The sequence below is a fragment of the Oxyura jamaicensis genome, chromosome 3 (genome assembly GCF_011077185.1).
Source record: "Oxyura jamaicensis isolate SHBP4307 breed ruddy duck chromosome 3, BPBGC_Ojam_1.0, whole genome shotgun sequence".
Classification (NCBI taxonomy): Eukaryota; Metazoa; Chordata; class Aves; order Anseriformes; family Anatidae; genus Oxyura; species Oxyura jamaicensis.
Window position 1 is genome coordinate 71,716,353 of NC_048895.1, and position 22,385 is coordinate 71,738,737.

At 39.5% G+C, this 22,385-nt stretch overlaps 1 protein-coding gene across 1 annotated transcript in view; it reads left to right on the forward strand.

Moving 5' to 3' along the window:
- Window positions 1-22,385, forward strand: part of SEC63 (SEC63 homolog, protein translocation regulator) — a 57,046-nt gene that overhangs the window by 1,886 nt on the left and 32,775 nt on the right. Inside the window, exons 2-5 of the mRNA XM_035320555.1 lie at window positions 15,262-15,361; window positions 16,200-16,314; window positions 19,965-20,077; window positions 22,285-22,346. Of these exons, the coding sequence (XP_035176446.1) occupies window positions 15,262-15,361; window positions 16,200-16,314; window positions 19,965-20,077; window positions 22,285-22,346 (390 nt within the window). The remainder of the gene's footprint in view (window positions 1-15,261; window positions 15,362-16,199; window positions 16,315-19,964; window positions 20,078-22,284; window positions 22,347-22,385) is intronic.

The window sequence follows — 22,385 nt, forward strand, 5'->3', positions numbered from 1 at the left end:
CTTTGCACAGCTTCGTATGTGTTCAGCCATACCTGTTGCAGCATTTGAAGGGGATACCAGGAATAAATTAAAACCTTACAGAATGTTGCAGAATGTTGGTTGTTTAGCCATGACTTCTTGTCTCCAGAATAACACGTAGTGTAAAGAACACACAACCAAAACACCTGTCATTTGGAAGCAAAGAGAGCCGATCAGGGTGAACTTTGAAGCAAATCACACGGCTGGCCTCCTCACTTCAAGACCTTTCTGCAAACCACAGCGCCTTAAACACAGAGTAGGTTTCTTTTGGGGGTAAAAACTACAGTGGAAGATGTGCTTCAGCCACTGATGGGTGTTTGATTTGTGGGAGCAAACCGGAGCTGGTCTGCAGTAAGACAGAAATGTTTGTAGTGTGGAGGTCAAGCCTTCAGTGCCCGCTGTTTCATCCTACAGATGCACTGCCATGGATTACTGATGAGTGATTCCCAGCTGGCATCAGATGATGGTTAGCATCACAGGTCTAGGAACTGCTGCTGTTCCCCAGCGTCTTTGTGGTTGCTCTGTGCTGTAGTTTTGTAGTAAATGCTGACAGAGTAAATGAAAGGGGGGGGAAAAATCAACTGTTTCTTGCCCTAGTGAAGACTGGGAAGTAGGAGCATGTATCTGTATTGCCTCATCGCTTAGAGAAAACGCAAAATGCGTTACCTAATCACAAATTTATAGTAGGATAGTGGATTGGGCAAGCTATTAAGATTTTGATCTTTGTTCTTTTTGGAGTAAACTTCTGAAATGTCATTTCAGTGCTCCTCTCTTGAAGAAGAGCGTGACTTCTTGCATCTCTCAGATACCGAGCAGAACTTGACCTGCTTTGATTTCATGGTTTTCTGAGCCTGTTTTATCAAGGCACTGCAAGAGAGTCCGTCTGAAGTGTTGCTGCAGCCTGCAGTAGGGATCAATATTTTTTTTTGAGGGGGAGAAGGGGAGGGTTGTTGCTGTCCTTTGGTTGTCACAGAATGCACTATCCTATAACTTCGTTACCTCAGCTTTGATAAACCAAACAAGCAGGTAATTGACTTTGTAAAACGTATTTGTCCTGATGGCTTTATCTTCCCGGTGTTCATTGTGAAGCTAATAAGGCTGCTGTAAAAGGTTAATTGTTTGGCTTTGCAGCTTGGGCTGTAGTTTCATAACTGCAGGGTAACTTCAGGGTAGCCGTGCTCCGACAGAAGACTCTGTGTAATTTCCCCTCTCCCGGTGTGCCAAGCAGAGCATCTGACCATTGTGGTGGAAGAAACTGCGTTGAGCTGAAGCTAATTTTTGCCTTTTTCCCCCCTTGCATTACTTTTAACGTGTATTGGTTTCTGGATAGGGTTGATTCATGGATGTCTGCAGTGGCACGGGGTGGGAATGGTGCAGCTGAAAGCCCGGGCAGGCACCACCGATTATTTCGGGGTGGTGCTGGCTTCAAGAGGCGGTGGCGCTGCCGTGATGTTTAGCTTTGACTTGAATCTTTAAAACACATGTATGTGTATGTTTAAAAACACCCAGCTCGTGCTTTTTGTGGATTACCTCTGTTTTGGGTAAATATTGGTATAGCTTTAGCATAATTACTGTGAGTAAAACTGTTGCAAGGACTGTTCTTGACTTGGAACCAAATCTGCTGTTGCTAAAAAGTTATTCTGGTCCAAATTCATTTCATAACGGAGGAGATATTTTCTGAAATGAGCATTTAAAAGTTGTTGCTCAAAAGTTTCATCTTGAGGGCTGAAGAACCGATGTTTATTCGGAGCAGTTAGGGATGGGTAAGTGCCTTCCAGAGCATCTGCATGTTGCTGGAATTGCTTTGAATCGGTTTAATTGTGAGTTTGTGTGGATTAAGCAGCAGCAGCCAGAAAGGAAATGGAGAGCAAGAGGTGAGTGAATTTAGTCGGGTAATGCGTCAGTTGTTGCACAATGCCGATGTGTTTGCTGAACTTGGTGTGCTCCTTGACTTACACCTGTGCTGCTGAATCGAGGCACGCAATTATAAAACTGTGCCCAAGCAGGTAGTGGTTGATTGTGATGTGCTTTGTAGTTCCTTAACTACACCTATCTGGGAGGGCTCGTCATTCCGTCCAATTTTAGAGTTGAGTTAGGTATACATTAAATAAATTATCCTGTTGTAGAGCAGTGGTTATTCACAAAGTGTTACAAAGCTGCTGGGAAGAATAAAGGTCCCTATCCCGAGCCTCTTACGTTAACGTGAACAAAACAAGACGTTGAAAACAGTTCAAACCCCACAAAGAATAACAGCTGTGTGAATGCAGAGATTAATGGTAATGCAAGTTTTCTCTCTGTTTCTCCCATGACAGAAGAGAGACTGTAGGAGCTATTCTGCTTGGGATGTCGGCCTTACTGAAGTGAAAGAGCAGAAAAACCTGCTGTAAGAATGGAGGTGGGGGGGGGAAGGATGGGCTGCTATGTTTTCTCTTACCTAGGAATTAAAATACAGACATGAAATGGATAAAAGGTGTTCAGTTTAATTGTGATAGAAATACGTATAATGTGTGCAGGGTTTTTTGGATCCTTCCCCTTTGCCCTTCCCAAGAGCCCTCTGCTCATGCTCACCAACCTTTTTCCCCCCACATCCTTCTCTCTCAAATGTCTGTGCCTGAGACGTAGCTAGAGCTTTCCCAAAGATCTAATACAAATAATACTTAGGAAATCTGGTTAAAGGAGGCTATTCCCTGCTAATATTTGGAGATACCTCTAGGAGGTAGTGCAGGCAGTTTGAGAAATGCTCCTCTAGTCCATCCTTTTTGCACAGAGGCTGGACAAAGTACAGGAATATATGTGTAGGTAGTACTTGGTACATGTGTTCAAAGCCTTGAGTGAAAGTCCTGAGAAAGCCCTCCCATGCCGGTTTACTGTGTTAGGAACTGTACTTCTCTGCATGTCTTCCCACTGTGCTGTTATTCCCATGTATGATTTTGATATGTTTTTATTTTTAGTCTGTCTGTCTCAAGGCTCTTGTCAGAGGAGTGTATTAATCCCCCACTTTAAGATGGAAGTAGAGGAGCGGAGGGAGGCTACAGTTCTTTGTCTCTTTAAGGACAAACAGTGAGTCTGCAACTTGGATTTGTCTCAAGCCCACGTAGGGAACGCAGGCAGCGTTCCTTCTGTTTTATTTGTAACAGAGTAATGAGCACTTGCACCTAACAGCGGCTGTGGGAGGGGATCTTGGTGCTCCCTGATACAGCTGCTTCTGTTCCAGGGTAGCACTCTGTGCTGCTCCTAATCTTCCAGAAAGATAAAATAAAAATCAAGTTGGTTGGAGCGGGTTGATTGTGACCCCCATCCTTGCTCACGGCTCACTGAAATCTCATTAACCTTACCTCGGAAGGATTTCTCAGCGTTTCAGCGTGTGCTGGTTCGAGGCAGGATAAAAGTACCAGATGCTGGTGAAGCAGAGGATGGGAATGCAGGATGCCTTGCTCGCTCCTGATGCTTACGTGATGGACAGGCATGGGTGTGAAAACTCACTAGCTGTGAACTTGAGTGTTTTGTGCCCATGTGTATCATCTCACCTTAATATAACCTGTGCACATTGTGTGTGGAAGTGGAACGAGGAGTCAGTGAAACTCGGTTACGTGTTTAAGAATGGCTATTACATACGAAGTGATTTTTTTTTTCAGTATCGAGAGATTAAGTGTGCTGTGGTTAACTTAAACTATTTCAAGTTCAGAAAAATGCAGCTTATTAACTGACTGTTAGGAGGGAAAATAGAGTATGATGGTAATACATAATAATGTTTTGTTAATTTTTACTGTGCCACAGTTTGGAAGCAGTAGTGTTTTTTCAGAAACATTGGAAGAAAGGGCAAGCATCATGAGATGTCTCTGTTAATGCCTGGCAGTTCTCACAAAATACATTTTAAAACTTCTGGACAGTTATCTAAACTGCTCTTTTATTTGGAAAAAAGCGTGTATTTTCATGGAAGTTTTTTGAATTACTGTAATTTTACTGCTAGGAGGTTACAATGCTCATAATAAAATTAATAACCCTGTGTTGGAGATCAGTTGAATAGCTTCAAGACTGTCCAGAGCACTTAATTCTGAAAAACTTTTTGTTGACAGCTGAAGCTATTACAAGAACTTTCTCTCTCATTATGTGTATGTGAAAATAAAGCTGTTTCTTTTTTTTAATTAAACCTGTGTAATGGAAACTTATGGAAACAGTATGGTGAAAGAGGCGTTATGTAACTTGCTGTTCATGTTTACTTTCTGTAGGGATGTATTGTAGCTCACTTGGGTCTACACCGGCAGGCAAGGATGTACAAAAAATGTTGGAGAATTTGGGTTAGTGCCATTCAGCCCGATACATTGAGGGGTAAGGTGTGATGGTTAGTTACGACTTTGTGAGCAGTTAAACTGCTCTTGCAGTAGGGGCAGGAGCTTGAGAGAGGAACAAGATAGAAGATGCAGAATGGGGTCATCAGAGATTGCGAAATGAGGGTTTAGGGGTGGTGGTGGTGGTGGATCTTTCAAGTCATGCCAGAGAAGAAGGTGCAATTCTGCTTAGATTTGAACAAGTCTAGACCAGGACTGCCTTGTCCTGTGTTCACAGAATCACAGAATAGTCTAGGTTGGAAGAGACCTCCAAGATCACAGAGTCCAACCTCTGACCTAACACTAACAAGTCCTCCACTAAACCATATCCCTAAGCTCTACATCTAAACGTCTTTTCAAGACCTCCAGGGATGGTGACTCACCCACTTCCCTGGGCAGCCTATTCCAGTGACTAACAACCCGTTCAGTAAAGAAGTTCTTCCTAAGATCCAAACTAAACCTCCCCTGGCACAACTTTAGCCCATTCCCCCTCGTCCTGTCACCAGGCACGTGGGAGAATAGACCAACCCCCACCTCGCTACAGCCTCCCTTCAGGTACCCGTAGAGTGCAATAAGGTCGCCCCTGAGCCTCCTCTTCTCCAGGCTGAACAGTCCCAGCTCCCTCAGCCGCTCCTCATAAGACTTGTTCTCCAGACCCTTCACCAGTGTTCCTGCTGTCTTTGCTCCCATGTTGCTGCCTTCTCCTGCTGAGGGAGCTCGGCTGGAAGCCACCTCACACCCGTGTGCCTCCATCAGAAAATGAGAGAGGCTGTGCTGGTTGGACCATATCAGGATTAGACAGTGCCTGAAGCAGGTACTTCATTTCCTTCCACAGCAGAAAGTTTTTCTGCCCGCACTGTTTTTTAAGCGATCATACAATTTAGGAGATTGAAGAGGTGCCTTCAGATTTTCACCTTTACTTAACATTTCCCTTGTACAGAAAATTACTTCTAAGAAGTGTAAATACAAATATGTTGGTGATGACGCATTTTAGACTCAAAAGGTGCCTTTATCTTGGTTGGCTGGTTGAACTGTTAGAAACTAGCATAGCTGCTCACAACAATGAAGTGTGAATGGTGCCTGGAGAATATGCAGGGATTTTATTCTCACTTGTTTAGTCTTTGTGCGTCCTTACAGAAGTTGTTACAGATGTGGATGCATCCCTGTTCTGTTGCATTGGATGTATCCCAAGGGTACCAGGACCCTGATGCTGGCTGCAGGTGTGACTGATCAGGTGTGCCACTGGGTTAGAGGCTCATTGGCTGATGACCCTCCTCAGTTGAGTTTGGTGGGATTTTGAGTCTGAGGGACCAAAGAGAGCAGAGAATGAAGGAGAGGCTGAAAGGGAGTGAAAGCTCACCAAGTTGTCTTTTTTTTTTTAGCCATGTACTTAGTTTTGCAATATTTAAGTGACTTTTCTAAAAGATTTGTAAGAGGAACTTTTCAAAAACTCTTTGGAAACCATAAACTGCATCACTAGGATCTCCTTTCATATGTTTACTTTCTTTAGATGACTCAGGTGTGTAAAGCTCAATTTCCCTTTACAGAGGTCTCACAGATTATCAGTGGATGCATGGTACTTACCTGTCCGTTATTATAGTCCTTTATTAAATATATGCATTGGAATAAAACTGAATACAGGTATTTTAGTGGTTGGTGGTGTCCTGAATGACTTGCCTACATCTTTTCTGAAATGACTGTGTTCTGTTTAACTCAGGGGTCCCCCACATCAATTTGGTAAAGTAAAACTAACAATTCAGGAGTGTTGGGCTCCAAGACTTCCACATCCTATTGATTTCATCTAAAATTATTAGCTGTGATTTGTTTGGGGTAATTCGGTATTAAAATGTCTAGGTTTTGACTCTTTTCAGCCTCTTGTTGCAGGTTTCCTGATGCAACTACAACTATGGCCCCACTATAAGGTTGGTAATTTAGGTGATGTAGATTAAGAGGTTAATATAGTTAGCCCCACTAGTTTTGTCAGCACAAATGAGACAACAAACTAATAAGGAAGCCAATCACTTGATAAGGACTAATTGTAACGTGGAACTGTGCCCTAAGGCCAGTGAGACTAACCGTAAACAGAAAATCCAAGAAAAATCTAAACTCTAAGAAGTTCTTAACTTTTAAGAAGTTGAATCATCTTAGTCATCAAATAATTAGTAACAAATATTATCCTTTGGTCAGCAAATATATGTATAATGGTGTGTGAATGTAAGGTTCCGCTATCTTTTGTCCCATTTATCCTTAATCTCAGTGCTGCCAAACGTGCTCTGGAAGGTAAGGCTTGCTACTGAGGACTTTGACAGGACTTTCTGTTGGTTGTGAATTGCCTGGAGTTTTAATGATTAAGAACAACATGTTACTCAAACCCTTACGGTATTTTGATTACTTCTATGAATGTTTACTAGACAGAAGCAATCTCTTTGGAAAACAACTAGGATTAGATTATTCAGCTGTAAACATTTCAGTGAAGAGGCTAACATAGACGTGACCTGTTTATGGATCAACTTGGGGTAATGAGAGCAATTCTCACAATAATAGGTATTAAAATTAGAGAGCATCTATTCAGTTCAATGATGTTTTTGCTAATATCATAAGTTCAAAGTCTTTCACCAGTGTTTTATGTGACTTACTTCCTGAAATATGATTTCCAGTTTAAAAAAAATAATAAATATTAACTGAAACACTAGTGTTCATTCGAAAGCTTTTGGATTTGTACAACTGTATTTTAGGATGCTGTTAAAACAACTTAATTTTCTCCATGCCTCATAACTTGGGGTTTTGAACTAGAAGTCAACCCTCTTTGGTAATAACATTTGAAGTTATTCAGCACTGAGCTCCTGCAAGTCTGAATCTTGCCTTAGTTCTTGAGCAAGATGGGTAACTGCTTTAAAACATCATTGTCAATTTGTCAGCGTCGTCTTTTTAAATTATATGTTGGGTTTTTCCTTATCTTCTCATTCTTTTAAAATATTCTCAGATACCCTAGGTGGCCTAATAAGTTGGTGAGGCAACGTTGTCATACATGTATTCATCACCCATTATTTGAGAATTGCTTCTGTAATGTAACAAAGTAAATTTGTTCAGAGATCCCCAGTTGAAGACTTCAGTAAATAAGTTGTCTGTAACATTGTTTAATTTCCATGATTGCATAAACTCTTAAGACGTCAGCCTTTGCATAAGTACATGTATACATAGCTCGCATTAAGGGCTTGTGAGTAACTGCTGAAAGGAAACAGTAACCTTTTAGTGCACAATTTAGAGGATGAAAATTATCAAACAGCAAACTGCGAAGCTCTCCAGAGCTGTGTTTACGCTGAGCCCAGTTACTCTCCAAATTTAATGGAACAGGTCTAATTCTTACAAGCTCCATACACTTGGGTCATAACCTTTACTCAGGACCTGTACGCTTCCATGCATTATGTGCATCTCTGTGTACTCAATGGGTGCAAACTTCTGATAAAGGGATAGAGAGGGGATGACAGGCTGAAAATAGCGAAAATTTTGTGAAAATGTCTTTAAAGTGATCATGGCTCTTCCTAGGCTGCAAAATTCTGCCACTCTGTGCTCCTTACTGGAAGGAGTCTTTTCTTGTGCAACCCAGCAGTGTTCTCCTTCAGGTAAATTCTCAGTATCTGGTGTGCAGAATGTTTCTGTGGATTTTTTTTTTTTCTTTCCCTGAGTGTCCGTCCACTGCAGCTATATTTTAAACTTCTTGCCTCTGCTTTTCTGACTAGCCTGAAGGTATAAAGGGCATAGGAAGCTCAGGCCTACGTCTGTTCTTCCTGCTGTTTGAGGTAGAATGATGGGAAACCTGCATCTTCTGTTCAGTCTGGTTATTAGTTTTTTGATAGTTTTTGGTTGTCCTAAAAATTGTCAGTTCTTTAAGTTATTTGCTTTAGATACAAAATAAGGCTTTCGGCATTGGTACACGTGGTATTTTTCCCTAAAACTAAGCTGTGTTTGTTGCAGCTGAAGCAAGTTCCTGATGGTTAAAACTTCTCTTGTATACAGTTCCAGATGTGTGTTCTTCCCATCCCTCTCTTCCAGATTTGCGCATCTCTAATAAATGTGTGACCTTGTCTGACTGCTCAAGAGGAGGTAGAAGATGAGAAAAATCTCCCTTAAGTTTTCTTCTGGCTCACTTGTTGGAGCCCTCAGAACCTTAGACAAAGAGGTTGGGCCTAAAAAAGCATAGTTTGTCAAGCTTGCCTATGGATAAAATGGAGCCTCCTGTATTTTCAAAAACAAGTAAATAAAACTTTTCAAGCACTTTAAATAGTAGAACAGCGAAGACCACTTCTGTTCCTTCTGTTCTCTTTTGAAGGGAGTAAGGCAGGAATTACATGTGAAGTGATAGATCATGTAGGTTACTTTACACTGGTTACCGAAAATGAAATAAAAATCTTGCAGTGTTGTTGTATTTGTATTGCTTTTTGGTGTTTGCCTAAAGCCAACTTAAATCCCTGATCTTTCCTTTGATGTCTTAGTGTAGCTGAGTTAATGGGTGCTGTTATTGTCCATGGTAGCAGTCCATTCTTTTTATGGTACCACTTTTACCAGGTTTCATGAGGTTGTGCCAATGTACACCTCAGATCTTTCTGTCAACAGTAGGACTTGTGTCCCTCACTGCTTGTCAGGGCCTGTGCTGCTGCTGTCCTTGCTGCTCTGTCGAGAGAAGTGTGTCTGCTGGTAGTCCTCAGCGTGATCGGGCTGTGGTAAAACAACGTGCTGTTGCTGCCTTCTGTTAAGGCCTTGGATTTGGAAGACAGTGTTTGTATGGGATGTCAGACTTGGTATTTTTGTGGTGGTGGGACGGGAGGAGAGTACGTGTGCCAGAAGGCATGGGTATGGGTGAGCATCAAAACTGTGCAACTAAGTCAAGCGTGGCCGAGTTGTTGGCCACCAATGGTATGTAAGCTATGGACACTGTGAATCCAGCCCATGGTCAGCTTCCTGTGCCTGGGTACCCTGTGCTCCTCACCCTGCATGTGATGGGTAAATGGGATAGATGTTGACACTGACAAGAGACCTTTCATTTTACGCTGTCAAGGTGATCAAACACTGGGACAGGTTGCACAGAGGGGCCCCTCTCCTTGAAGATACTCAAAGGCCTACAGCCACGGTCCTGAGCACCTGCTTTTGTTGGCCCTGCTGTGAGCAGCAGGCTTAGACTAGATGACCTCCAGAGAGCTCTTCCAGCCTCAGATATCCAGTGGTTCTATGATACCCAAGAACTACGTGGTCTGGGTCACCCACCCAGGAAAATTAGGCAAGTCTGCCTTACTCACCCTAAAATCACTCCCTCTGAAGGTGTGCATATTCAAGAGGAGTACATAAGTTCTGACAAAGAGGACAGGGTTAATTGTTAATACTGAAGAATTTCCTACTGATGTCTGTATTGTTGTCTGGAATATAAAAAAGAAAAGCCTTAGTCACCAAGTTAAAGAAATAAAGACCAAGGATCAAAGACAGTCTTTTTTTCTATTTTTTTTTAAATAATGGCTTTGAGCTTTTTGTTCAAAATGCCTCTTTGTATTCAAGATAAAGTTGGCTGTATCTCTAGACCAATGATTTCCAGTCACTCTAGTTAAGGAATGTAGTCAAATGGCCAGCTACTGATTAAAGAAGAAATGCTTTTAAATTATTTTCCTCCAGAAGTAGTAATCTGATTAACGTACAAATGAACTGTATTTTTTTAATTAGATATCCATAGATATCAATGTGCCAGGGTCTGATTTTATTTTCATTTGTCTACAAGCTTTGGACAGTGTTGGGCTAGTTGATTCAAATACCAGCTAGTATCACTGGAGGATGTGACTAGTTCTTCCCAAGTAACCGAAAGAGGTGGCCCTTACTACTTTTTGTACCAGTATCGGTTTAATTTCTCAAGAGCCTAAGGAGTGCATTAAGATTCAGCTTTGGCTGGATATTCATGTACAGTTATTAAGATGCTGTAATAGGCACTTCTGAAAACCCTCTGGAAGGAAAAGAATTGTACTGATGAAAAATCGCATGTGAATCTCAGGAATTTTGGATGCATCTGAAGCAATTTGGGGGGAAATGAAGCAATCATGGGATGCTTCCCCAGGTTACTAACAGGAATGAACCGGCACTCTATATCCAAGTCTGAGAGGGGTGCTTTAACAATACCTTGATACATGGATTTTTGTTGGTGAGATTAATTCAAAAGCTCATGGATGTATTACGCCTTTGCTTTTCAAGGCTCTCTAATACCTATTTTAGGAGAAATGCGCTATTGTTAAGGATTTTACCCATCAAATGAGAAGTCACTTTGACCAGAGGAAACTCATTTTCCCCCACTTGTCTCCCTGTAATCCCATCTCAAAGGGCAGTGTATGAAGGGCTCTTAGGCTTTAATGGGGAGCCATGATCTGGAGTGAGAAGAAACAGAACTTTTGTCTGCTTTTCAGACTCTGAACCCTTTTCCCTGACAGAGCAAGGATTCCAGAGCTAAGATCCAAATGCGGTACAATTCCTATTGTATGCTGCTCAGGGTAAAGCTTTGCAATGAATTTATTTATTGGGTAAAAATAAAGGGTATTCCTGCATGCTCGAGGTCTGCAGGGGATTGCAGGGGCAGCATGCCAGTTCTGTGGCATGGCAAATCCACTTGTGTGAAAGAGGGATCCTTGGGAGAGGAAGGCAAAGCAAAAAAAAAAAAAAAAAAAAGGCTCTGATTTATCCACAGCTTGCTCATTAGGAATACATTGCTGCTTTTGTTAGGCACAGTAATTATCTGGTATTCAGGCTCTAGCTAGGCTTGCTTTTTTTTTTTTTCTTGTGCAACCAATTTCTTCCTAACAAGTATTTTCTTTGGTGCAATCTCACAGGTTATCCCTAAATAAATAGGAAGTCTTTTTTTCCTGTGTACAGCAGAAATGTCGCCTATCTTTCCTACTCAGGGTGACGTTTCACTAGTAGCTTTCTGCCTGAACTGGGACCAATGCTGTCTTTATGCTCTCTTCCGGCTCCCAAGTTTTTGAATTCCACAAGTTAATTTCATAATGATGAATTATGACAGAGGGGAGTGCCTGGGGGTAGCTCCAAATAATTTGAATAGTCCAGACTTTACCTTCAAATTGAGCAAGTTCTGGTTCTCTTTACATTCCAGACAGACACCTATAAACAAGCACTCATCTTTTTAATGCCCTGTTACCTGGTGGGGTTGTTAATCAAATGAGACCGTTGCAATGCCAAGATTGGGAAGAAATTAACGATGTATTTTTGCTCTGATAGAGTTTAATCAATTGTAGTTAGATCTGATCCAAAGTTGTTCATATCTGTGTGTACAATGCAATGACTGCTTGCCATCGTATCTTAATCCTTTATTAATCTGAAGGGGTCCCCCTGCATGGCGTTGCTTTTCCAGAACATCATTGCCATTACTCTGTGTCTGACTTGGGTGTCATGTTTACGCATCCAAAGGGCTTAACTTTTGCTCCTACTGCTTGCCTCATTTTTCTTTTCCTTGATGCTATTTTCAAACTGTTCACAAAATAACACTCCTGCAGCTGTTACTGGAAAGCTGTTCCAAAACCTCAGTTCTCAGGTTGCTACAAAACACCTTTAGTTTCTAGCCTCATTTTCTCTGTGGTCAATTTTTATTTGACCTGGTGCCAACTCTAATATACCTTTTATAACTTTTTCCTCTTTTTTTTTTTTTTTTTTTTTTTCCCTTCCTATTTGTCTAGTTAGCCCTGTGGGCCTTTTGGAAGCTTTTTGGCACAGTAAGGTGAAGGGTGTTGGCTGTTGTTGCAGGGAGGATGTAGACGGGGAAGAAAGGAGAGGATCATCTGGCACTTGTCAGGGCTGGACAGCAGGCAGAGGTGGGAACTGGGGCATTGTGTCACAGCATGGCACAGATCTTTAAAGACAGGGCAGAACATCTTGTTAAAAGCCTCCTAGCAGAAACACTAAGAGTCATATCCTGTTAGGCTTTGCTTTACAGGATTAAGTAAAGCAAGCTCTCTTAGTCACCTCTAGGTCCCCTCCAAGTTCTCTTAGTCACTTTCGGTTTCTCCCAGTGCACTGGTAATCCATTTTCACGTTAGTTCTAGGAATTTCTCCAAGCAACAGAGTCATTTAGGGCAGCTGACCCTCAGTAGCAGTGCCCCCCAGCTGTGCTGCAGAAATGCCTGTGGGGCTGTGCTGTAGGTTGGATCGGGTAGCTGATCTCATTTGATCTGCTTGAATTGAACAGTTGGCTTCATCTGGCTTCAGCACAGCACAAAGTTACAGATAATGTTTGAAGTGAGAGACTTGTACCAGCATGTCTTGTTTCAGGAGGGTGAAGCTTGATTTGTTCAAGTATAGGTGACTTTAATTAAAACAGTGCTGTGGCTTGTAGTTGTCCAGCAGCCATTTGAAATCCCCAGATTGTTTTCCTCCCTATTTCTGTAGTAGAGTTCTGTAGTCCCCACTACTTAACTGAATTGTCTGGCCAGTCTTTAATGCAGTTGGTTTTTATGATATACCCAATCTATGCGCTGGTAGTGCCCCTTAGCTTTGCATTTTAAAAAATCAAGTTTAATTTTAACAATATGCTCATGTCTAGTTGTGGCAAATTTAGTTCTGAATGAGTAGAGGTCTCCTACTTGTTTTTTTTCTTAAAAAATCTGAAGACAAATTACCAAATTAGTTTGCATTCTTCCATTAGGGAGTTAGTGTTGCATTTTAACTTTTTCATTGCCTTCTGAATCTTCACAGTGCCTTACACAGCAGTGAGGTGAAACTGGGTGGGCGGTTGCTGAACCAAATACTAACCATATCTCTTTTTGTTTAGAAGTTTCACATTTAGTACCTATTTGAAGTATGTGACCAGTCCTTGCAGATCAGGAAAGCTTCAAAGTGTCTGTGCAGTTTACCTGTTAGACAAAAATGTGAGACAAGCTTGGAAGCTTATTTTGAAGCCCTGTATGACTCTGATCAGAGACAGGGTACTGAATTATCCTCTCTCATTTCTGTCTTCAGGGATGATAGGACAACTAAATGAATCTTCAGAAAGAATCCCGTAAAGCTGTTTAACATCATATAGAGTTTCTGGGAAGATACACCCTATAGAATTAAGGAGTTCAGAATACACTGATAACATTTGTGTGGTTCAGCATTACTGTGTGCTGCTTTGACTTTTTTTTTTGTCTGCTTTACTAGTGTGTGGCTGATCAGGTATTGTCCATGTTCCCACTCTCTTTCTGCCAAATCAGCCAGAGTTTAAAACATTATCCTGTGCTCACATCTGATCCAGATCTAGTTTGAATTTGTGGTTGATCTGATGGTATTGGTATTTGTGATCGTGTTTCTCTGGTCTCAGATAGTTTGGTGGCTGCATGTTAAAGTTTCTAGATAATTCATTTGACTTGTATGCTTACAGGTTCTGGTAGATTACTGTGCTGCTGCTGTTACTGTGATAGATTACTGTACTCACACACAGACAAATTCAGAATAAGTAAACAGAGGTGGTCATTGTCTTCCACTGTAACCTTTTAGATATTTGTCAAAGGAAAACGTTTCCATGTATCATAGCCACTATTTTGGTCAAGATGAGGCCATCACTTTGTTAAAAGTACTAAGTTCAGATTTAAGGCTGACTTAGGATGTGGTTGATGTGTGCTTTGGATCACAGTTGTGGGGTACAATTCCTGCGTTCAGATAATTCACTGACTCATTTTAAAATAGCAAATTTAATCACTTTATGTTCACCAGCAATATCTAAAAGCATTGAGTCAGGAGGAAGATTTTCTTCTTAGTTCTTTTTCCTTTAGTCTGAGTAGTAGTATGAATCTCATGCCGGTCACGTACGGTGTCCACTGCACTTGAGGAGTGTTACAGGTCAGACTGAATAGTCTCTAGATAGGCAAGTTGCTTAGAGGAAAACAAGACTGAAGTCACTTTTATAGCATATAACTTCAGTGATTACAGAAATTGTCTACAAGCTGCTTGCTTTCCACCAATTTTTTCTGGCTGTGAAAGACTACTTTAAACCAAGGCTAGCCTGGTCTTGCTGAACACTGAAATACAACTAACATTCTGCCAATGGGAATTGCTTCCCTGCCTTGTCATGGTGATGACAATGTATATGTCAATATAAATGCAAAATTGTTTCCAGCTCTGTCCTCTCCAGAAAGGAAATGTAAGGAAATCCTGTTGGCTGGTTTGTTTATAATGGATACAGTCTTACTGAGCTGGATGGTTTACACAGAAGTATTAACTTTTCCCTCCTTTTCCCACTCAGTATGAAAAACCTAAATGAAGGCAACTTACAAAAGGCAAGCATTGCAAAGAGGAGGAAAATGCAGCATAATTTGAACTGAGGAAATAGCTGTTGATCTAGCCTTACTCTTTAGTTGCATAAAATTTTTGTGCTTCTTTTTTGTACGCAGTTGATGTAGTGAAACGGGAGACTTGCTGGAGTTGACTATAAAATGGAGAAAAAAAATTTGCAGATGGTGTTGGGCAAGCAAAGACTGGGTTCACCAGAGTTAGTTGCTTCATGGCAATGGGAAAATTATAATGGATTCCTTTTAGGTAGTGAAGAATAATTTGGACTAACTTGTTACAGTTATGGAATGTGCAGGCTCACTTAAATGGATGAAAAGCATTCTTCCAATACTGCTGGTCTTTTTGTTAGTCCTCAAACTGGCCTTGCACTACCTTCTCCAGGATGAAGTGAGCATGTGGGAAGTGCTTATGGCCCCAGGCCTGTTGGTGTTATAAAGAAGCTTTTGGAGAACACATGTAGATAAGTGGTTTAGCTCTTACGCTGTCCTGTGTGGAGCTGGGAGTTGGAGTCGGTGATCCTTGTGGGTTTCTTCCAACTCAAGATATTCTGTTTGCTATTTTGCTTGTTGTCAGAATGATTAATCAGAATCCCTCTCATTATTTTTTGCAGAGCAAATTAGATTAAAGAATATAAGAAATGTATATGGAAGATGCTTGTGGTATCGCTTGCGACTGTTAAAACCACAGCAAAACATAATTCCCACTGTCAAGTAAGTATATTTCACTTGCATGGCTTCCGTTAAAACAATTCCTACATCCTACTTTTATAAAGCTATTTTTCTTAATCAAAGCAGCTGGAATTATTTGCATTGTAGTTGTTTTTGTGTCATAGAAGAGACATTTGCAATTTACTATATTTGGATAATATCTAATCATTTTTATCTAGTAGGGCTTGAAATCAAAATGAATGCTTTATCCTTTATAAAATACATGTTAAATGAAACCAGTGAACCTCAGCACTAATAAATATGTAAACAATGCATTTATTTGTTCAAAAAATGCTCTTCCCTCACAGAAATCAGTGGTGCTAGTGGTATCTTTTGATTTAGATATTTGATGTGTAAATATGTATATTCAAATATACAATAGTAATAATTTGTATGTTCAAAGCTGAAGGCTCTGTATCCTTCAGTTTCTTGTTTCTTACTCCTGCTTTCAATACTTTACCTTGTAATGTGTTTTTTGCCTCTAAAAAAAACCCAAGAAAACATTTGCCTTTGTCTAGAATAAGATTAAGGCCATCCTTTTGAAATATGAATGTTACTATATGCCTGTTGAGGACAGTCAGTTAAAGAATGTGAAAAGGCTTTGATAGGGGCTTGCCTGTATTTTTTTTGGTTGTTTGTTTAAAAAAAAAAAAAAGAAAAGTTGGAAGTCAAGTCAGCTGCCTTATCTGTGCCAAAGGTGGAGTTATAACTGATACTCATACCTGCTTTAAAGCGCTTTAATATTTCTTGCTGTTTGAATATTGTCTTGTAGGCTGATATTTGTAGAGCTATAGTAGGCCTAATGGATTTGTACATGTTAAAAATTCTTTCTCCCAAACAGGAAAATAATCCTCCTTGCTGGATGGGCATTATTTTTGTTTCTTGCATACAAGGTTTCCAAAACCGACCGAGAGTATCAAGAATATAACCCTTATGAGGTTCTACATTTGGATCCTGTAAGTAATAGCATCTTTCAGTAGTGTGTACTACTGTAATTGTATGTTTTGTGTCTAGATGCCAAATTTTAGACTTATTCACTGGAGGTAACTTTTGTTTAAAAAAAAAATGTATCTAATGGTTTTGTTCTATTTTTGACATCTGAAAATTGCTACTGGTTGCTGTAAAGTCCATCATTAGATGTTCTGTATATATCTGTACTCATGTATGACTTTTGCATCTATCACATTCAACGTTCAAATGACTTTCCTAATGCGATGAGGTGGATTTTTTTCAATAATTTTGAGTCTTGCTTTGGTGTTACTTATCTCCCTTTCTACAGTAAGAAAAAATCTGCCATGTATGCCCTGTAGAACATCCTTTCAATAGCCATTTTCATGGATTCTGCTGCATAAACCCTATAAACAAAATGCTGATTCATTTGACTTAGTTATATAGTGATAATTTCTCTTGTAAATGGAAGAGTTTGCTGAAGGGTATCAATGATGTGCATTTTGGAGTAATAAAGGTTACCTTGAGTCTCAGTTGCATCTGTGAATGGAGCATTGAAAACCATAAATTCTGCGTAGTAATACAAGTCAATTAGTTTATTAAACTGAAAAAAATGCAGTGTTGCTATAGAAAGCAGATGTGCATTGCTTTCTTTATATTGAAGGTCTGATTAAGAATGAATTTATAAGTTTATAAGAAGCTATAAGTCTGGAGGAGACAAATAGACCTGCTGGGCATGTATTAAACTCTGTCTTAACTGCAATACCTCAAGCGCATTTTCTGATGATGGTAAGCATTTCCTGCTCTTTTGAGTATCAGTAGAGTTATCTTTTGAGTTCTGAAGCCTGACACGTTACACTCTCCAGTCTAAGGAAATGCACTCAGAGTACAGCTCAGCACAAGAATAAGGAAGAACTTTGAATGTACCCCCGTTTTGATTAAACTTGACGTGTATGGTTAGTGTGGGAGAGCTTAATATGAATATGAACATTTACAAATACAGCTCTTGCAAGTAATGACATGGCTTGTCAGCATAAGGATAGGCATCGCTGGTACTGCTTTCTATGCTAAGAAAGCCATTGTAGCAAATGTGTAGACCTCAGCATATTTCTTGCTAGACAGGTAGAACAAGGCTTGTCTGTCAAGTGTGGAGGCAAGTTATTTAAATTCAGCCTCTGCTCAGTTCCTCTGTGAATTGACTGATTGCTGACTTACCTTTTCTACTGACACACGGGAACAAGATAAATTTTTGCTATTGAACAGTATCTGTTGGAACTGTACAGTTTAAATGTTTGTACATCTGGGTTAACTTTGGTTAAACAAATCAGGCTAGGGAGTAGGTCATTAGTGGATTTTCATTTGTTGTCTTTAGAAAATATCTACAACCCAGAGGGGAAAAAAGTGTGTAGGTACTGAATTCTGATTTGATGTTTATTAATGAAGGTTTGTGAGCACACTCAAGACACATGAAAATTATCCAGGTTGTAGTGAAGAAACCAATATGGGAATGCTCAGAGAACTGGCGCATAGAAGGAGCGCAACGACAAGTTGACTTAAAAGTTGAGATGTTATGAGGTGCATGAAGAGATGTGTGTGAGGATAGATAGTTAGGTAGGGATAGCAGAATCTAAGATTCCGGAGAATAATAGTGTTTGATACTTGTGCCATCAGAGGATGTTTGTTAAATTCCCCTAAAACACTTCTGTACTGAACTTAGGTGGAAGTTAACAGCTGCCTTCCACTACCATTGAAGTGGAACCTTTAGAGTCACTGCCAGCCCTGTTCATGAATGATACACCTGTTGAAGTGTTGTTAAGTCATGGAAGTGTTGTTGCCATTAAAGAAAAGGGCAGGAAAAAGGAAAAAAAAAAAACTTTGCATTTTTTTCAGAAAAATAATGAAAGGGTTGCAGATGCAAGCATTTGAAAGTTTTGATGCACAATAATTCATTTTCTTTGCATTCACAGCAAGGCCAAGGTTATTTTTTAATCTTGTATTAGCATACAATGAGACTTTTCCTCTAAAAGCGAACCACAACATAAACAAAGTCCAGTTAATGTACCCGTACCTTATTTTAAACATAACATCAACAGATAATAGCTCTTTTTGGAGCACATCACTTACAATTCATTGACATATGGATGGTATTACTGGTTTATTGAACAAGAGCCCTTACTGCCATTTTGTAGGTGGGATCCAAGGCAGAAAGATGAAGCATGATATTAATTATAATTTTAAATTCTTCAAAAAAGGCAATCAGGGCCTTAAACTTTAACGTAAGCAGTTAATGTAGGAAAGCTCTGTGTTCCAGGCAGGGTGCTGACTGACATGAACTGTCCTAGGCTGGTATGCGTTTATGTAGGTAAGGCCTAGTCTCTATAGCCTAGCACTTGAAAATGAGGAGTAAGCAATTAATACATGGAAAGTTTATCATCAATTTATCTGGCATCACGTGCTAGCCTCTGGTAGAGGAAGAAAAAACACTGGGATTTCTTCTTTTACGTGCAGGGTTCATATGAGACATGGAAATCCACCTCTTCCTTTCCAATAAACTGATTTTTTTTTTTTGCACTTCACAGCTTCTGCTACTCATCTGTCATTCGTCATCTAGTCTTGAGGTGGTCATTATTAGCAGCTCTGATTTATTGGGGATTAAATTCATCCTGGGTGTTAAATAAGGCAGGCATGCTGTTAAAATATAGTATTGGAAAATGATAGATACCTTTGCATAGAAAGAGATAAAGTAACGCAGTATATGAAACCTTAGGGTAGGTTGATTTCTGGCTTAAATGTATTAAAACTGTATCATCATTTTAAAGTTACTTCTTGTGTGTCTTTTATATACTTAATGTCTGCCTGCTAGACCACCAAGTATTGAAAAGCCCTGTGGGTAATGGTTCTGTGCAGATAACTTAGCAGATAACTTAGTAGAAAAAACGTTATCTGCATTTACATTACTCAAGGAAATCCACAAAGTTCTAGTGAAGCTCACAGTCCAGCCTGACAGCTGGTGCACATGGGTGTGGGCTGGTGGAATTTAACAACGTGCTGTAGTAGAATAAGGATTGATCTTTTTCTCAAGTAATGTATTCCGTTTATTCAAGAAGTTTGAAATTATTTATGAATAGAATGATTCTGGCCAAAGGCATTCTGAAATGGCAAGGCAATCCACTGTTCCTAGTGACTGGCAGATTTGTTTCTGCCTAAAAGCTGCAAGTGAACCTTCAGGCTTGATCTATGAACTGTTTCTCTAAATAGAGGACTATTGCAAATGAGAATCCTTTGTGTTCTTCAATATGTTCAGGAAAAGATGAGATTTGTCAAACTGGTGAGAAAACCTTATTATTTTTTTTCCTATGAATGGACAAACAAGAAATCCAGAAGAAAATAATAGCCAATTATCTGAATGTCTTTTTGTTAGACAGTAGCTTCTAACTTGGTTTAAAAGTAAACAGTTACAAAACTGCTGTTAGAAAAATGTGCTAATCATGTTTCCATGAGATGCATATGTAGTTTCATCATCATATGAAGAACATAATTCGTATTAGAACAGAAATTATGAATGCTCAAAAATACTGCATAATGCGCTTTAGTATACAGATTATAGAAGAATGGATTTGATTTAAGGTATTAATAACAAAAAACTTTCTCTTTTAAGGGAGCAAGTATATCAGAAATTAAGAAACAGTACCGTGCACTGTCATTAAAATACCATCCAGATAAAGGAGGAGATGAAGTTATGTTCATGAGGATTGCTAAGGCTTATGCAGCGTAAGTTTCTTTTTTGCCTTTGAAAAGAATTGATCTCTTGGGGGGTTAAACCTGTAAGGTAATAAGTGGACTGATCTAAGTAGCCAGGGAAAGTGTGTTTTGATATGTAGATAAAAAAAATAAATCAATATGTGACTCAGTTCAGTGCATGCCTGTTGTGTGTACAAGTTAGGAGGGATAATTTAGTTGTTAGCAGCTGTCAGAATACTGTAAGGTGTTAGTTCTTTGTATTTAACTTTCAAGTCAGCTGGGAAAAGTGCTTCCAGCGTGACACGTACTAAGTCTTAAAGATTAAAAAGAACAAGATGTGTTGCAGTGTTGAAGCAACAAAACCTGTTCTGGCCATTCTGAAGCATCACTTAGAGAATAAAGGTACCGTTCATTTCACCTGGTGATAAAGCCAGAGTAACATACAATATTCTAATCCTGTTCCCATCTGACAGCAGAGGTGTTTTTCTGGTTCTGATTCAGTTTTCTGTTGGCTTGCAGACTTGATTTTTGACTCAGTGACCGTTTCATATTATCTGTGTAGTTCTTAAAAGAAGATTCAAGGATTCAGCTTTTCCCCCACTGTATTTTTTTCAGTCATATCTGTGTTTGTAGCTTTTTTTTTTGATCTGAGTGAAGGTGTGTGATACTAGATTTCGGCATAAAAGAAATCCCCTTTTGCTGAATTTCTCTAAAATAAAAGCGTGGATTTTTTATAATGCTGTTTCTACACAGGGGAGTTTTAGGTTGGATGCTAGGAAGAACTTCTTTACCGAAAGGGTTGTTAGACATTGGAATGGGCTGCCCAGGGAAGTGGTGGAGTCACCATCCCTGGAGGTCTTTAAAAGACGTTTAGATGTAGAGCTTAGGGATATGGTTTAGTGGGGACTGTTAGTGTTAGGTCAGAGGTTGGACTTGATGATCTTGAGGTCTCTTCCAACCTAGAAATTCTGTGATTCTGCGATACACTGAATCTTGTACAATTTCATATTCTCTACTCTAAATTATAATCCAAGGATCTAGCAAATTGTAGAATTTTGCTTTAAAGTCAGTTGCCTATGTGATTGACCTTACTGACTGAGTGTATTATTTGAGATGAGATGAGAGGTTTGATACTGAGATGATTTGAGTTTGATATTGAGATGAGAAGGAAAGCCAACGCCGCACTCACTTTGAGCAGTTTTGAAATTATTCTTTCTGCTTACAAATAACTACATTATTGAGTTGCCTCTATAGAGCATTGCTTTATAAACTCATGAAAAGTCTCAACGCTATGTTGCAAAATAGCAATCGAATGTTAGGTGAGTAGTCCCATACTTAATGTACTTGTGCAACAGCTATGACAGAGGCAAATCTTAGAAATGACAGTGAGGTTCCTTAGCCGTGCTGTCTGGAAAGAATATAAAGCTACATATTCAATAAGTCTGCTTGTTAACAAGTGTGAGACAGAAATGATTATGAGGAGACTTGTGACTGACTCTCCGGATTTCTTCTGTGGCAAAGTCTTCTGTGTAGTGAATGTGTAGTGTTGTGTGTCCTAAAGCAGAAAGTTCCTACTTCCTTGTAGTAGCAGGGATTCTTCTTGAGATTGTCTGTTGCCAAAAAGAAAATGTCATTATGGAACAGGTATAGAAACTCTAAGATTTAAGAAGTAGTATCTTATTTTTTCTCTCTTCTTAGATATGGAACTAAGTAGTTCCAAATGAAAAAATCAAACAAACAAAAAAATCGCCATAACTGAACTATCAAATATTAAAAGTCTAGAATAACAGAATAGAAGCTTCTAGAGATAAATTCTGACTTATCAACTCATCTTGTGTATTTACCTTCTTCCACCCAAAAGATAGCATCTTCAACCTTTGTCTTTCAAAGTTTGCTGTACTGTAACCTGGTGTTGAAAGGTGCTTTTTGTTGATGGATTGAGCAGTCAGCCTCATGAAAGGGAGATGTGATTGTCTGGTTTCTTGTAAGAGTTCACCCTTTTGTTTCTAATTTCTTTTGCTGTCAGATTGATAAAAACGATTTTCCTGTGTATCATGAAGGAATACAACAGAATTGTTTTTATCAGATTTTATACAAACAATATATTTTTTTAGTCTCTGAAGGATAGTATAAATGCCACATTAAAGTTTCTGTATGTTAATTATTTTGACAAAATTCCTATAGTATTAACTATATTAACTTCCTAGTATTAACTTAATATTTCTTCTTGAAATTAGCTTAACTGATGAAGAATCACGGAAAAATTGGGAAGAATTTGGTAATCCAGATGGACCACAAGGTAATCATTATGAATGACAGAAGTCCTGTATTTTCTGTG